The sequence below is a fragment of the Monodelphis domestica genome, chromosome 7, assembly GCF_027887165.1.
Source record: "Monodelphis domestica isolate mMonDom1 chromosome 7, mMonDom1.pri, whole genome shotgun sequence".
Classification (NCBI taxonomy): Eukaryota; Metazoa; Chordata; class Mammalia; order Didelphimorphia; family Didelphidae; genus Monodelphis; species Monodelphis domestica.
In genome coordinates, this window is record NC_077233.1 from 154,194,049 (window position 1) to 154,209,272 (window position 15,224).

Below are 15,224 nucleotides of genomic sequence, written 5' to 3' on the forward strand. Positions count from 1 at the left end.
ATAATTTAATTAGATATCGTTCTAAGCCTAAACATTTAAGAGAAAGTGCTAATCTGAATCAGAATAGGGAGTTTCCTCATCCAGAAATTTCCTTTAACAGTGAAATCACGGGTCCAGCCTAGATGTCTGTCCTATGATGCTCTCGACTTGGGGGAATGGGAATTGGAGGTGGGAGTTTGCTTATCCTTTGAGGTGCAAAGGTTTGGGGAGTAGGAGGGGAAGAATGGATATATAGAAGAATGGATATAAAGAGAGTGACCATGTTCCCTCTAAGAAATGGAATCAGAGGGATGGCCCATAACATCACCAGACTATCTGGACCCACCCTGGCTCCAGCCCCGTAGATAGAACTTTCCCTACGGACCCAGCATTGGCAACAGATTTCCCTGAAGCAGAGCCTCAAGAAAGATCCCAGCGACCGCACCCCCTCACTGTGCCGCGGCCTCAGCAGCTGCTCCACAATCGGGGTCTCCTTCCCTCTCCTCCCCTCCCTAGGGGGCAAAGGCGGGAGGGGTCCAGAATCAGAATGGAAAAGCGACCATCTGTTTGCAAGGAGAGGCTCGGACAGGGCCGCGTGGTCACCCCTACGTCATTCAATGCAGGGGGACAGGTTGTTTTAGGTAGGAAGGGGACTTTGGTTAGGTGTCTTCCGGTCTCCGCCCTCTGCTCATGAATATGCAGTTTGTCCCTGCAAGGGCTCCTATATCTGCCTTTCACACAAAAGGAAGGGAATCTCTTATTTTCTCCCCTCCTATCCCCTGGTTTCTCCACCCACACCCGTGTCTGCCTGCTTTCTAGTGTACATTGCAGTTCTTCTGTGTGTGTGTCCGCGCGCCCGCGCGATTGTGTGTGTGTGTGTGTGTGTGTGTGTGTGTGTGAGAGAGAGAGAGAGAGAGAGAGAGAGAGAGAGAGAGAGAGAGAGAGAGAGAGAGAGAGAGAGAGAGAGAGAGAGAGAGATGGAGATGCACTGACTGCTAGCAGAATTATTTTCAGGTGTTTTTTCTGTTAAACCCTCCCAAATCGCTCCTGCTCCCACCAGCAGGGAAAAGGGAGAAATACTTCAGTCATGATTTATGAATGAATGTGCCTCCCTCTGCCAAGGGATATTGTCTCTGGTTTCGGAGAGGGAGAGGCAGGAGACCAACAAAGGGACGGAAGAAAGGCTGTAGCCTCCTATGCCTTGGAGGAAAGAATCCGAAATCAAGATTGATTGAGGAGATAGCCGACTGACTCGGACTTCCACCCACTCCCTTGTACCTGGAGTCATTCTGCATGGTCATCACAAAGGTAATAAGCCTTCTGGAAAGACTTGGGGATGGAGATGTTAGGGATGGGGATGGAGATTGCGGTACACCTGCTTAGCATCCCAGAGCCGGGAGGGGATGAGGGAGCTCTATTATCAACTCTGCGGTTCTTTCTTGCTAAGATGTTTCCTTTTAACTCTCGATATCTGGGAAGAAAGGAAAAAAATAAAGGAGTCAAACTTGCTGGACACTCAGATATGCTGTTGAGATTTGACCATCTTTCTCAAACTTTGAGCCTCTTCACTGTGGTACAGCTGCTTTGAGGATAAGGGAATTTGGGTGCTTCTAAGATAACAGCACCTGCAGGGCTATTTCATTTGCTTTCTCAGAGAAGGATTTGTGTCCCCTTTGCTCTAAACCAAATCATATCCAAGAACAGTCTGCCTTTTATTTCCCCATATGCTAATGGTTGGTTCCTGATTCAGAGGGGCAGCCCTTCCAGTGTGATTTGTGGTGGTTTTTCTGATATTATGTGGTTAAATTAAACCACATGTAGCCCTGGAACTGGGGCAGGTTGCTCAGCTGCATAAACCCTAGAAAGAGTCTTGCTCCCCAATTATCTTAAAGTGCTGAAGATAATCCAAGTACCCGCTGATTAGCACTGAAACCCTGGGCCTAGTCTATGACAGCTGCTTTAAGCTAGAGAGAAGGAGAGATGTTGTCTGGAAGGCTGACCCCTAGACCGTCAGCCCTAGAAGTTGGCTGAGGTGAAGAGGGATACAGTGGTAAACTGAGGAGGCCCAAGATTATAATTGTTGAGGTTTGATTGGAGCAACCACATACCTTCTGCTGTGTCACTGTGGCCTGCATTATCAAGGGGAGGAGCCAAGAGGGGAAGTGTGGAGGGAAGCTTAGGTGCTCTGTATAAACTTGGGGTGGCTTTTGAATCTCCTTCAGCCAAACACCTCGGCTTTGATCTGAGTACTCATGAGCCAGGGGCAGACAAAGTAAACCAGAAGACCCCTTTTCTCCTTTATAAAATGAGTGAATATTTTCTTGTCGTTGGTCCACATTACCCTTTCAAACATGTCCTGGAGTTGTCTAAGATCCCATCATATTTAAGTTCTGGCTACAGTGATAGGCAGAATGACAGATGTATGTATTATAAGTCCTAGACAGGCTTCTCAATTTTCTTGAAATCCATTAACTTACTGGAATGGCTATCATCATTACTTTTGTTATTTATAATAATTTACATTTATGTGGTGCTTTGTCCTTTATAAAATACTTTCATTTATTATCTCATTTAGTCTCATAGCCTTTTTTTTTTGCCATCAGTCTCAAAAGCAAAGTTTGGAAAGTCATTTTGAGCTTGGTGGGAGAAAGCCAAGGGAGCAGTCAGGAAACCTCTGTTTTTAAGCCTTCCTTGATCACCTCCTATGGGCTAAGTACTATTCCAAGGAAGAATCCTTTACCTCACAGATCATGAGCTCCAAAATCAGGACTCAAACCCAAGTTCTAAATCCAGTGTTCTTTCCACAAGGCCATGCTGTGTCTCTCTGATATAAAGCAGGTAGAGTGAAATTACATTTTCCTTCCTTCGTGCCCCATCACAAAATAAGGAGCTCATTTCTAAGCTGACTTCATTTCTCTAGAAGCTCAAGTTGCTTCTAACACCATTATGCCATCAGTTGGTAAATCCGATGTTCTCCTGTTGGGAGCAGATCTTAGGGAAGCTCCATGATACTGTGGGGATACATTGACCCGTGTCCTGCTGAGATTGCTGCGGATATACCTTGGCACAAGAAGAATATACATCTTCCTTTGCCAAGGTGGCTCGGCTCTGTTTGAACACAGATACAGTCTAGAAACGCTCACCAGGAACTAACTTGTTTTCTTCTCTCACATGAGTAGGAGTGGGGGGAGGGGAAGGAGAAGGAACAGAAAGAATCCAGTTGCCCAACAGGAAACATCTTCTCCGTGCCCCCTTGACTCTGGGGAACAGGCAAAGGTGTTTTGAGGGAATACTTGAAACTCTGCAACTTGGCTTTTCCCTGCTTTGGTAGATTGTGTATGCTTTTTCCTTTTAGAAGCCAAGTCCCCCATTTTACCAGCTTCTCCATGTGGCTTAGCCCCAGTCTATAAAAGCCTAAAACAGAACCCAAAATAGGCAAGACGTGGTCTCAGAAAGGGACTGGGGACATAGTGAGGCATTCCTTCTACAGTGAATTTTAAAAACAGATTTTATGGATATCTTTTATTTTTACATGACCTAAAATTTCCCCTGTATCTTTCCCTTTTCCCCCTTCCAGATTCACTCCTTATAGCAAAGAATTAGTTTTCAAAAGAAAAGAAAAAAGAAGAAAATCAAGTACTATTTTTTTATTTTTATTTTTAATTTCAAACACGGTTCCTTGGTTACAAAAATCATTTTCTTTTCCTCCCTCCCCTTCCCCCACCCCTCCCATAGCCGACATGCAGTTTGACTGGGTATTGCATGTGTTCTTGATCAGAACCTCTTTCCATGTTGTTGGTATTTGCACTAAGACATTCATTTAGAGTCTATTTCCCCATTCATATCCCCTTTGACCCATGTCATTAAGCAGTAGTTTTGCTTTAGTGTTTTTACTCCCACAGTTTTTCCTCTGGATGTGGATAGTGTTTTTTTTCTTCTGTAACCCTCTGGGTTGTTCAGGATCGATTCATTACCACCAATGGAGAAGTCTATTACATTGGATTGTACCATAGTGTATCTGTCTCTGTGTACATTGTTCTCCTGGTTCTGCTCCTCTCCCTCGGCATCACTTCCTGGAGGTTGTTCCAGTCTCCATGGAATTCCTCCACTTTATTATTCCTTTTAGCACAACAGTATTCCATCACCAACATATACCACAATTTGTTCAGCCATTCCCCAACTGAAGGGCATCCCCTCATTTTCCAATTTTTGGCCACCACAAAAAGCACAGCTATGAATATTGTTGTACAAGTCTTTTTCCTTATCGCTTTGGGGTACAAACCCAGCATTGCTATGGCTGGATCAAAGGGCAGAAAGTCTGAAAATCCAGTACTATTAATCAATACAGTAAAGAAAATCTGACATTATATGTAATGTTCTGCACCCATTGTATTCAATGTCTCTACCCCTCATCTTTTCAAAGAAGTTGGGAGAGGCATTTTATTTCTTCTCTTTGGGCCCAAACTTGTTCTTGTCATTTTTCAGTGTACATTTTCATTTACTTTGTGGTTATTCTTTCCATTCATTCTACTATGACTTTTCATAATCATTTGCATGCTTATTATCAGAATTTTGCTCTACCTAGCATATAGGTATTTATTTTGTGAGATGCCAAGTTACAAACATGATAGTGAAGGCTTAAAGACTGATGGGCCAGTAAGAGAGAGGGAATATGATTTTCCTAGGACACACAAGTTCCTTGCCCAGATTTCTCAGTGTACAGGATCCATCTGTTGATTTACCACTTTCTTCCGATAAATAGGCACTTGGAAAGGTACAATGGAATTATCATTTCCCTTCTAATAGTTACAATGGGAGGAAAAAAATAAATGGAAAGCATTTCTATAATTGAACCAGTGTCATTCTTCTCTTCAGACTTGGAAGCAGACAAGATAACCAACCCCTCTCCCTCACCTCCCTTCCACCCTTTTCCCTTCTCAAGGAATATAAGAAGTGGTCAAGAAGTATGGCTCAGAGGATAGAGAGCCAGGCCTAGAGACAGGAGGTTCTGGGTGCAAATCTAAAATCAGACACTTCCTAGCTTATGACCCTAGGCAAGTCACTTAACACCAATTGCCTAGCCCTTACTGAGCTTCTGCCTTGGGTAAGGGTTTTTTGTTGTTGTTTTGTTTTTTTAGTGTTTTTCAGTCAGGGCTACCCCAAAAGTGAAGGAAGGTAGGCTAAGGGGCTCCATACAATGACTTGCTCACTCTCTACCAATCCTCTATCTTTGCCTGATATTCCCTTTTGTGGGTATAGGAATAGGGTTGAACTTGCTTATTCTGGAAATTCTGAAAATGTTTTCTCTGAGATTGTTAAAGGAGAACATAGAAAGCTTTGCCATGGTTGGGCCATGAACATCATTTAGGAACTTTGAAAGGGATGTAGAGAAGAAGTTGAGTAGATTTTAGAGCAGTGAGGAATATATCTTTCTGGAAATAGTGACGCATCATGAAAACTGCTAAAAATACCCTACCTGCCTCTCAACAAACATTAAATGCTTGTAGAGTCCTGTGCTAGGAACTAGTACAGGTATAAAAACTAGAAAATACACAGTCCCTAATCTCACGAAGCCTACAGTCTATTAATCTAGTTTACTATGTTTGTATTTGTATTTATATTTTGTATTTATTTATATATATGCATATATATATATAATTTGGATTACTACAAATAGTCTTCAATATAGAACTGAAACCAGGAATTAAAATATGAACCTCACCCACAAGCCTCTCTTCCTTATATGCCAGTCCATGTTCAGGAAGGGCACTAAGAAATGCCACATCAGTCTACTGGGGGAGATCAAAAAGTCAATGATGGCAGGAATGGGCAGGGGGGTGGCTAGAATATGGCCCTGGTCAGCCTTACTCCACTCCCCTGCCTTCTCAGTGCCTTGGGTAGAAGTCTGTGGCAATACATGGAAGAAATGCTATAGTAGAATAACTTGAATATTTTTTGGTTCTAATTTGTGTGCAACTTAATTCACCTGATTTGTATGTGATTTCATTGGCATATGAAATTCTAGGATGAGAACAGACCAACAACCCAGAAACTCATAGCCATGGACAGTTTCCTAGTACACTGAGAGATGGTAACTTGCCATGACACATATCAGAGACAGGTGTTGAATTTGGGTATTTCTGACTCAAAGCCTAACTTAACTCTCTTTCTCCTACACTATACCTAAGTATGTGACAGGTGATTAACAAATGTTGGTTAAGTTTCTATTTTGAAAAATTTTGTAATTATCCTCAGAAACCACTAGTCCCATTTTAGAGCTTGGATAGTCAAACTCAAGGGCAAGATGTTGCTTTTGCTAATTTTTAAAAATCCAGTGTAAATATGTGAAAAATGTCATTATTCATGTGTAATTGGTTTTCATTTCTTATGATCTACAAACATTTGATTTTTTTCTTTCTTTTTTCCTTAAATTAAAAAACCTTTACCTTCCATCTTAGAATCAATACTGTATATTGGTTCTAAGGAAGAAGAGTGGTAAGGGCTAGGCAATGGGGGTCAAGTGACTTGTCCAGGGTCACACATAGCTAGGAGGTATCTGAGGCCAGATTTAAACCCAGGATCTCTCATCACTAGACCTAGTGCTCTATCCACTGAGCCACCCAGCTGCCTCTTCTTTCTTTCTTTTTAAACCCTTACTTTCTGTCTTAATAACAACTCTAAGACAGAAGGACAGAGTTAAGAGCCAAACAGCTAAGAAGTGTTCAGAGTCAAATTTGAACGCAGGTCCTTCTGACTCAAGGCCTGGAGCTCTATCCACCTAGATGCCCCTCTGTAACTCTTTCATATTGAAGAGAAGTTGTGGAAACAGAGCAGAGAAAAATTATTCCTCCTCTATTCTTCTGGCACTTCTCTAAGCCAAACAAGACAATGTCTTCTCCATTTCCTACTTCCTCTTACATTCTCCCCAGCTGACTTGCCACTGGGCCAGAACCCATGCTCTGAGGACTTAACTCTTTCATTCCTCAATGCCTTGCTTGTCTGTTTATTGAACTCTCTCATGGTCCACTGTTTCAAGTAGGTGTTAGCAATGTTTTACTCTACTCACCAACCCTCCTTAATGGTATATGTGTTGCTCTTATTTTCCATCTCTGAAACCATAATCCATTATAGCATAGCCATTACTCCTAGAAAGGGTGTGTCAATCTGCTCCCATATGGCTTCATGCACCAACCCAGTAATTTTCCAGATCAAAATATTTCTCCTTAGTCCACAATCCCACATGTTTATTGTCCCTATTAGAATATAAGTTTCTTAAGGGCAGAGACTATCAGCACTTTTGCTTTTAAAGCAAAGGAGAGTGTATGGAAAGATAAGTTGCCCTCATTTAAACTCACTCTGCCTTAACTGATGGTACCCAACACCCCAAATGAAATGCATCCTTTTTATTGGGGGGAAAGCACATGAATTTTTTTTTCATTTTAAACAAATGCCAAAAAAAGAGTATTTCTACAGACCCAGCAAATGTAAAAAGATAATTCTATCTTTAAGAAATTATTATATCAATTTCATTCTACTTATTCTTTAAAAATTATATAATAAATCCTACCTATTACTTTCAAAACTGTCTTACTTGTCTGTGATGTCTACTAAACTCCCTCTCATTCTTTTCTGTGCATTTGAAAAATTGTTATATTGGCATTCTTTTGGGGGAAAGGCTATCATTCTAACTCTTTCCCCAATTTACTGGAAGAAAGAAGCCTTGTAACAAATAAACATACTCAAACAAAACGATTCTTCACAACGGCCAAAAATTTATCTTTTTTAGGTTGAACATGAATCTCCTCAGGATTTCGAGATAGCCATCTTCACTAGACAAGAGAATTATGGCAACTTTGACTACCAACAGCGAATTTCAGAGTTAGGCTGGCACTCCAACACCATCCAATCCAACAAAAATGCCTTCTATAGGATCTCTAGCAAATTGACAATTAAAGATTGTCAGATAGATGAGGAACACTATCTCCTGAGACAGACTATTCCCTTATTGACTAGAATAGAATAGCAGAATCACTGATTCTATTAATATATCCTAAACTAATTAGTATTAATTCTTTTTTCTGATTATCCTGTTACTGACTCATGTTGGTTGCACTTGTCTGCTCAGTGTTTTAGAGATATATTGAAAATTGGTTGTTTTCCTTTTATCAATGTTTACTAAGTATATGTGCTGTCACTCATTTATAAGCAAATCCAAATATATGCTACATAAGTCTTGTACCATCTCTCTACCCTTGTGATCTTGCCTAGATTTGACCCTTTGGGCCTGTGTTTAGCACATGGTATAATTTAGCTGTTGAACTAAAGCATTATTTGCTGAAATAATAGCCATAATGTGGTGGCTAGAGTCACAAGTGACCTCTCATTAAGACCTGGGTTCAAGTCTTGGCTAAGACACACAAAAGTTATATGATCCTAAGAAAATCATTTAACCTCTCATTGCCCAGTATAATTCTTTAAGACTCTAAGCTACAGAATAGTTGCTGATTGCCATCAGTAAAGAAGATTTCCTTGACAGGCATTCTCTATACCAATAAAAGGGCTGTTGGTGGTACAGTGTCAGACCTGGAATCAGAAAGACTAATCTTCCCAAGTTCAAATCTGGCCTCAGTCAATTATTAGCTGTGAGACCCCGGGCAAGTCATTTAAACCTGTTTGCCTCAGTTTCCTCTTCTATAAAATGAGCTGGAGAAGGAAATGGCAAACCACTACCTTATCTTTGCCAAGAAAACCCCAGAATGGGATCATGAAGAAATGGACACAATTGAATAACAAACAACAATAACAATCTAGTTAATGCTAATGTAAAATTTTAGATCTAGAGATGGACAAGATGTTAGAGGTCATGTAATGCAACCCCCTCATTATACAAATAAGGAAATTGTGACTGGGAGAGTTGAAGTGACTTACCCCAGGACATGCAAGTCATAAGTGCAGGGGCTAGGACCTGAATCCAAATCTTCTGATTATAAATCTCACCCTCAAATTGTTCATACCACTTTTTAAGAATATCTCTATCACTTTTATTAACTTCCTCACATGATAATTATTTGTGTTTCTGTCGTTCCCTTCTTATACCATTAACACCTAGAAAATGGCATAGAATAGGATTAAGAATGATGGGTTTGATTCTTGCCTTTTGACACTTACTAGCTACCTAGTACAAAACAAATCACGTTATGCCTCTCTAAGCCTCGGTTTCTTAATCTAGAAAATGGAGCCAATCATACTTTGCTAACTACTGAATATATTGGCTGTTGTGAGGAAAGCACTTTGTAAGCCTATATACTATTACAAAGATGTGAGGTGTTACCATTAATAGCTGTTTTTGCATGTCTGGTAGCCTCCACAAGGTCAGGCTCAGAGCTGGTGTTTATAAATGTTCCTTGAATTGAATTTAGTTGAATTTATTGTTTTATACATCAAGGAACATTCACTTGATAGCTTTTAGCCTGAAAATTCTTGAACAGCAGAATCTGTGTGGCTTTGGGGTAACATTGTATATAGAGCTTAACATAAGAACACTAAGTATACTCAGTGTCTTCTATTCCCTTATCACTTTCCTCCTTATTCTCACTCTCACTCTCAGCACCCACCTGGTTAATGGCCCTATTATAATGATCACCTGCCCAACCACCTGCAAGGTCCAGAAGCTAGGAGTCCCTGGTTTATCTTCCTGAACTGAATAACTCTTTCCATGTAGTTTTGCTTTAAAGAAAAGAATAAAAAAATGCAGGGAGCTTTGAAGATTGAGGTCATAAGGGGCCCATTGACAGTGGTGAAACCATTCAGTTTCCTTTTGACTGTCCTTTGGAGTTGTCTCACATATGCATTTACGGTATTATATTTTGACTCAGTGGGAAATAAAGTAGATACTCTGCATCTTTAAGGTGAAAAACCTATGTCTATACAGAAAGCGGGGACTGAACTTTTTGAGTCTCTTCCGCATGATTGTTCTGTGACCCCAGTCTTGTTGCTTTTCCCCACATACCTCCCCTGTTTCCCTCCATCCCTTCTCCCCCAGCCCCTTCCCCCTCCCTCTTCCATTCAGAGCCAAAGCATGGCTCGAAACAGGGCCCATTCCACCTGGTTAATTAAGCTTGCAAGGCCTTCCCTGTGACAGCTGCAGAGCTGGTCCTCTGGCATGGAGAGAGTGAGGGGAATTGTCCCCTTCATCATTAAGGCAGCAGCAACAAGCTGTTTGCCAGTCAGACCCAACAGTGTTGAACAAACCTCCTGCTGTATGTTTGCTCTGACAACCTCTGCACATGCTCCCAGCGCTGCTCCTTCATTAAGCTAGTGAATAAGAGGAAGCCTTTCCTTGAGGATGCAAAGCACAGCGCTGAGGAATTATCTCTGGCGCTGAAATAGTTTCACATCTGGGAACCAAGCTGGTCCCATGAGGCAATGGGAGAACTGTTGTGTTGTTGTTAGCATGGAATCCTGGAGATCTATATTAGAGCCTAGGCGAGGAACAGATTTTTAAATAGACCCTGCAGCTAATTAGAGTTGAGAGCTGCTTTTTTTCAAGTTTTGTCCCAAATATTAGATTTTTAAAAAATCACACATACATGCACAACATACCTTAATCAAAAAGCATTTGTTAAATACTTACTAAGCACCAGACCTTGCACTAAGCCTTGGGGATAGGATAAGGTCTAGACTTATGATTTTCCTGATTTATAGTGGGAAAACTTCTACCAGGGCAGGTCAGTATCTTTTCTGCAATTTATTGTCTAGAAGAGTTGTCTACCTAGAGATGGGAACTCCTGGGTTCAAATCTGATCTCAGATACTTCTTAGCTATAGTCACTTGACCCCCATTGCCTAGCCCTTACCACTCTTCTGCCTTGGAACCAATGCTTGGTATTGATTCTAAGATGGAAGTTAAGGGTTAAAAAAAACAGTTATCTAAAATACTGAGAGGCCAAGTGATTCACCAAGGTTACGTAGCCAGTGTGGATCAGAGGTAGGAACTGAATCCACGTCTTGCTGGTTTTAAGGTTTGCTTTCTCCTTTCTCAAGTTCCTTCATAAGCAATGGAGATAAAAATACAAAAGTGATAAAGTTCATGCCCTCAAGAAGCTTGCATCCTAATAGGAGAGACAACCAAGTGTAGATATTATATATATATATATATATATATATATATATATATATATATATATGTATGTATATGTATGTATATATATATATATATATAAATTTATATAATGCAGGGACTTTTGGAGAGGCAATGGCTTAGTCATTGGGGAAGAACAAGAAGACTTCATGAAGAAGGTGATAGATGCTTGAGCTGAATCTTGAAGATAACTAGGGATATATACACACACACATATATATAAGTAGATAGATATATAAATATAAGTATATATAAAGTAATCTGAATTAGTTTCTATACTATCAATATATTTCTATTGATTGCTATAAAATTATATAGATATATATATATTAGTTTATAAGCATACACATTATCAAGAGAGATCATATGGAATAGTGAAAGAAATAGGACTTAAGTCCAAGAGAGCTAAATTCAAATTCTGACTTTCCCACTTACTAGCTATGTGACCATGGGTAATATTTGCTTCCTTTTTCTGAATTTCGCATGTAAAACAAAGATTTGAATACTTATATTATCTCACAGTAGTTTGGAAAAGGAACTGATGGATAAATGAGAACTATTGTTCTAATGGTAAGAAGAGATGACAAGGAAAAATGGACCTACAGAACAAGGAAGTTTTAGGGTTTCCTCCATTCTCCATTTCGAAGAAAGAATAAAATCAGAAGGGAGGTTTTATGGTTAATTAAATTTTGTGTCACCATAACAGCTCTGAAAAACTAAAGAACTTTGCTGCATACCCTTATCTAATGGTGTCCCTATAGATTAATGCTATTTTGATAAATTTAAGTAAAATGATTTGGGTTTTGAGTCAGATGGCCCCCAATTTTTCAAGGGAGGGACCAAAATGTAAATAGATCAGAGACTTCCAGCTGGGAATGTCCTCAGAAGCCTTCTAGTCCAACAACCTAACTTTACAGGTGAAGAAACTAGGGCACAAGGAGGTTACAAGCAGTAAATATCAGAGTTGGGATCTGAACCTAGCTAGATCTTCTGTCTCTAGAACTAGTATTTTTGCACCCATTTCAGGTTATCTTCTACCTTGGTCTGGATTCCAAGGACAGTAGTAAAAAAGTAACAGGTGACAAGTGACTCTACACATTTATAACAAGATTTTTACTTTTCTTTTGTTCTCAATGGGGAGAGAGGGGAGGGAGAGAAAGTAGGTTCTGTTGGTTGGAACAATTTTTAATTAAAACTTTTTTTTAATTAAACCCTTACCTTCCGTCTTGGAGTCAATACTGTGTATTGGCTCCAAGGCAGAAGAGTGGTAAAGGCTAGGCAATGGGGGTTAAGGGACTTGCCCAGGGTCACACAGCTAGGAAGTGGCTGAGGTCAGATTTGAACCTAGGACCTCCCGTCTAGGCCTGGTTCTTAATCCACTGAGCTACCCAGCTGCCCCTAAAACTTTTTTTTAATTCAAAAGCTACAAGTATAGGAATAAGGGATCTCTTTTCCATCCAAGATTTCTGACACACTGAAAGTAAAGTTCACTGAAGTGAAAATCAATGTCATTTAGTTTTGTGGTTTTTTGTTTTGTGTTCTGTTTTTCCAGAGGGAAAGAGAGAGAGAGAGATAAAGCATTCCATCTACCTATTTTAAAAATTAAGAACAAAGGGGTAGCTGAGTGGTTCAATGTATTGAGAGCCAGGCCCAGAGACAAGAGATCCTGGACTCAAATCTAGCCTCAGACATTTTGTGGCTATGTGACCCTGCTCAAGTAATTTAACTCCTATTTCCTAGCCCTTGCAACTCTAACTCTTCTGCCTTGGAACCAATATACATTATTGATTCTAAAATGAAAAGTAAGGGTTTTAAAAAATTAAGAACAATGAAGACAAAATTCCATTTACAAAACACAACAAATAACTATATATCAATCAAATTGAAGCTAGGTCTTCTCTCTCTAGAAACAGTATTTCCCCACCCTCCCACCCATTTCAGGCTATCTTCTGTTTGGATTCTAAAGACAGTAGTATGTAAGAAACAAGTGAAAATGCACATTTATAGTAGGATTTTTGTTTTTCCATCAAACTTTCAGGCATTTTTTATTCCTTCCAACCTTCCTTTCCCCACCCCACAAATAAACCCTTGCAACAAATAGCCATCATCCAGCAAAACATATTCCAACATTGGCCATGTATAAAAATGTCTCATTCTGCTTGTGCCAATCATCTCTCTGTCAGGAGATAGGTAGCATTCTTTATTATAGGTCCTCTGGAATCGTGTTTGATCATTACATTGTTCAGAATTCTTAGGTCTTTCAAAATTGTTCATTTTTACAGTGTTGTTGCTCCTGGTTCTGCATTAGTTCATATAAGTCTTCACATTTTCTCTGAAACCATCTTTTTTTTTTCATTTCTTCTAGCACAAACAGTATTCTGTTACATTCATATCAAATTATTGTTCAATCATTCCCCAACTGATTACTACATCCCTTAGTTTCCAATTCAATTCAAAAAGAGATACTGTGAATAGTTTTATACATACAGGACATTTTCCTCTTACTTTGATCACTTTGGGATCTAGATCTAGTAACATTATCACTTGATATACTCAAGTAAGTAATTTTGAAAGCCTGGTTCCAAATCGTATTCCAGAATGGGCTACTCTATCTCACAGCTGCACATGCAGAGTGTCGATGTGCCCCTCTAACATTTGTCATCTTCCTTTATTGTAATTTCTTGTGATTTAACAGCTTTAAGAACAAAAGCACTTATGATTTCTGTAGCACCTTCCACATCAAGTTGTTATGAGGCTCAGATTCAAAACTCCTTGAGAGCCAGGTAGTTTTCTTCTTGTCTCTGTATCCCCCAAATCTGTACCTTACTTGTAGGTATTTAATAAATGCTTCCTGTATTGGATAAGATATGATAAGCTCATTGCAAATCGTTAGGCATAATTTAAATATTGGCCATTGCTATGTATAGATTTGAATTCCAAAGGCTTTTATTTCCTCCTAGTCACTGAACCTGCTGTTTAAGAAAACTGCTGCCAAATGGATTGTGTCTAGGCTGTGGTCATATGACCCAAATGCCCAAGCTTACCATAAATGAATAAAGTCTAGTCTAAATGATACACATTTCCACATGTGATTTTCCTATAAAAAAGACAACACATAGCAATTGGAGATTAATATATATTTTTAAAGATAACATATTTAGAGTAACAATAACTGAGATACTTGTGCATATCAAGATATCAGAAAGAAGCTAGATACAGTGGAAAAAGTATGGGTTCTGACATCAGAGGACCTGAATTCAAATCCCACTTCTGCCACTTATTCTCCTATATGACCACAAACAAGTTACTTAAGATTTTTGGGCTTCAGTTTCTCATCCGGAAAATGAGGAGGTTGAACTAGATGGTGTCAAAGGCCCCTTCCAACTATAAATCTATGATCCCATGATTTTCTTACTAGCCCTGAACTGTAAAAATATCTCAATCTTTCCTTCTTTCTTTATTCCACCATCAAGCAAAATTTCCAATTCTTTCCATGACGGATTTAGTATGCAGTACCCTCTTAGGACATTTCTTCATAGCTTCCCAGTGCAGAGAGTCAAAATTTCCCATGCAATCTTTCCTAAGCTGCTAGCTGTCATTCCTCAACAAAAAGAAACCTAATTGTGCCTGCATTCTGGTATCCCCAGAAAAGACCTAAGTTCATCCTACTTTACAGGTGACCAGAAAAAGCTCCTTGCTTCCGTTCTCCCACTAACTGCAAAAAAAATAAAAAATAAAAATAAATCAGGTTTTTGTTGTGTGTGACTTGATAAAAATCTAGAAAAGGAAGAGAATGATGACCTAGGGGTGAGGCTACTGGGGTTCTGGTGACTGAAATTTTCCCACCAGGGCATCACACTGTGATATAGGTGGCAGCAGGAAAGGAATAATTGGCAAGAAGTGGAAAAGCAGAGGTGAGATTGCTATAGATAGGATTTTTTGAGCTGAGCTTGAGCTGAGCCAGGATAAAAGGCTCAAATAAGAACAAGGTAGATAAACTTTATTGAAGGCATACACGGAAGATGATCAATAAGGAAAACAGTGAATTACATAATAAGAACCCAAACTACAAAAACACCAGAGGGCAGGAAGTCCACAGGGAATGT

The 15,224-nt window shown here is 39.6% G+C and overlaps 1 protein-coding gene across 1 annotated transcript in view; it reads left to right on the top strand.

Moving 5' to 3' along the window:
• Window positions 1–307: 307 nt before the first annotated feature.
• The window catches only part of CORO2A (coronin 2A), a 175,182-nt gene continuing 160,265 nt past the window's right edge, over window positions 308–15,224 (top strand). The window contains exon 1 of the mRNA XM_007498973.3: window positions 308–1,287. Coding sequence (XP_007499035.1) covers window positions 1,273–1,287 — 15 coding nt within the window. The 5' untranslated portion in view covers window positions 308–1,272. The remainder of the gene's footprint in view (window positions 1,288–15,224) is intronic.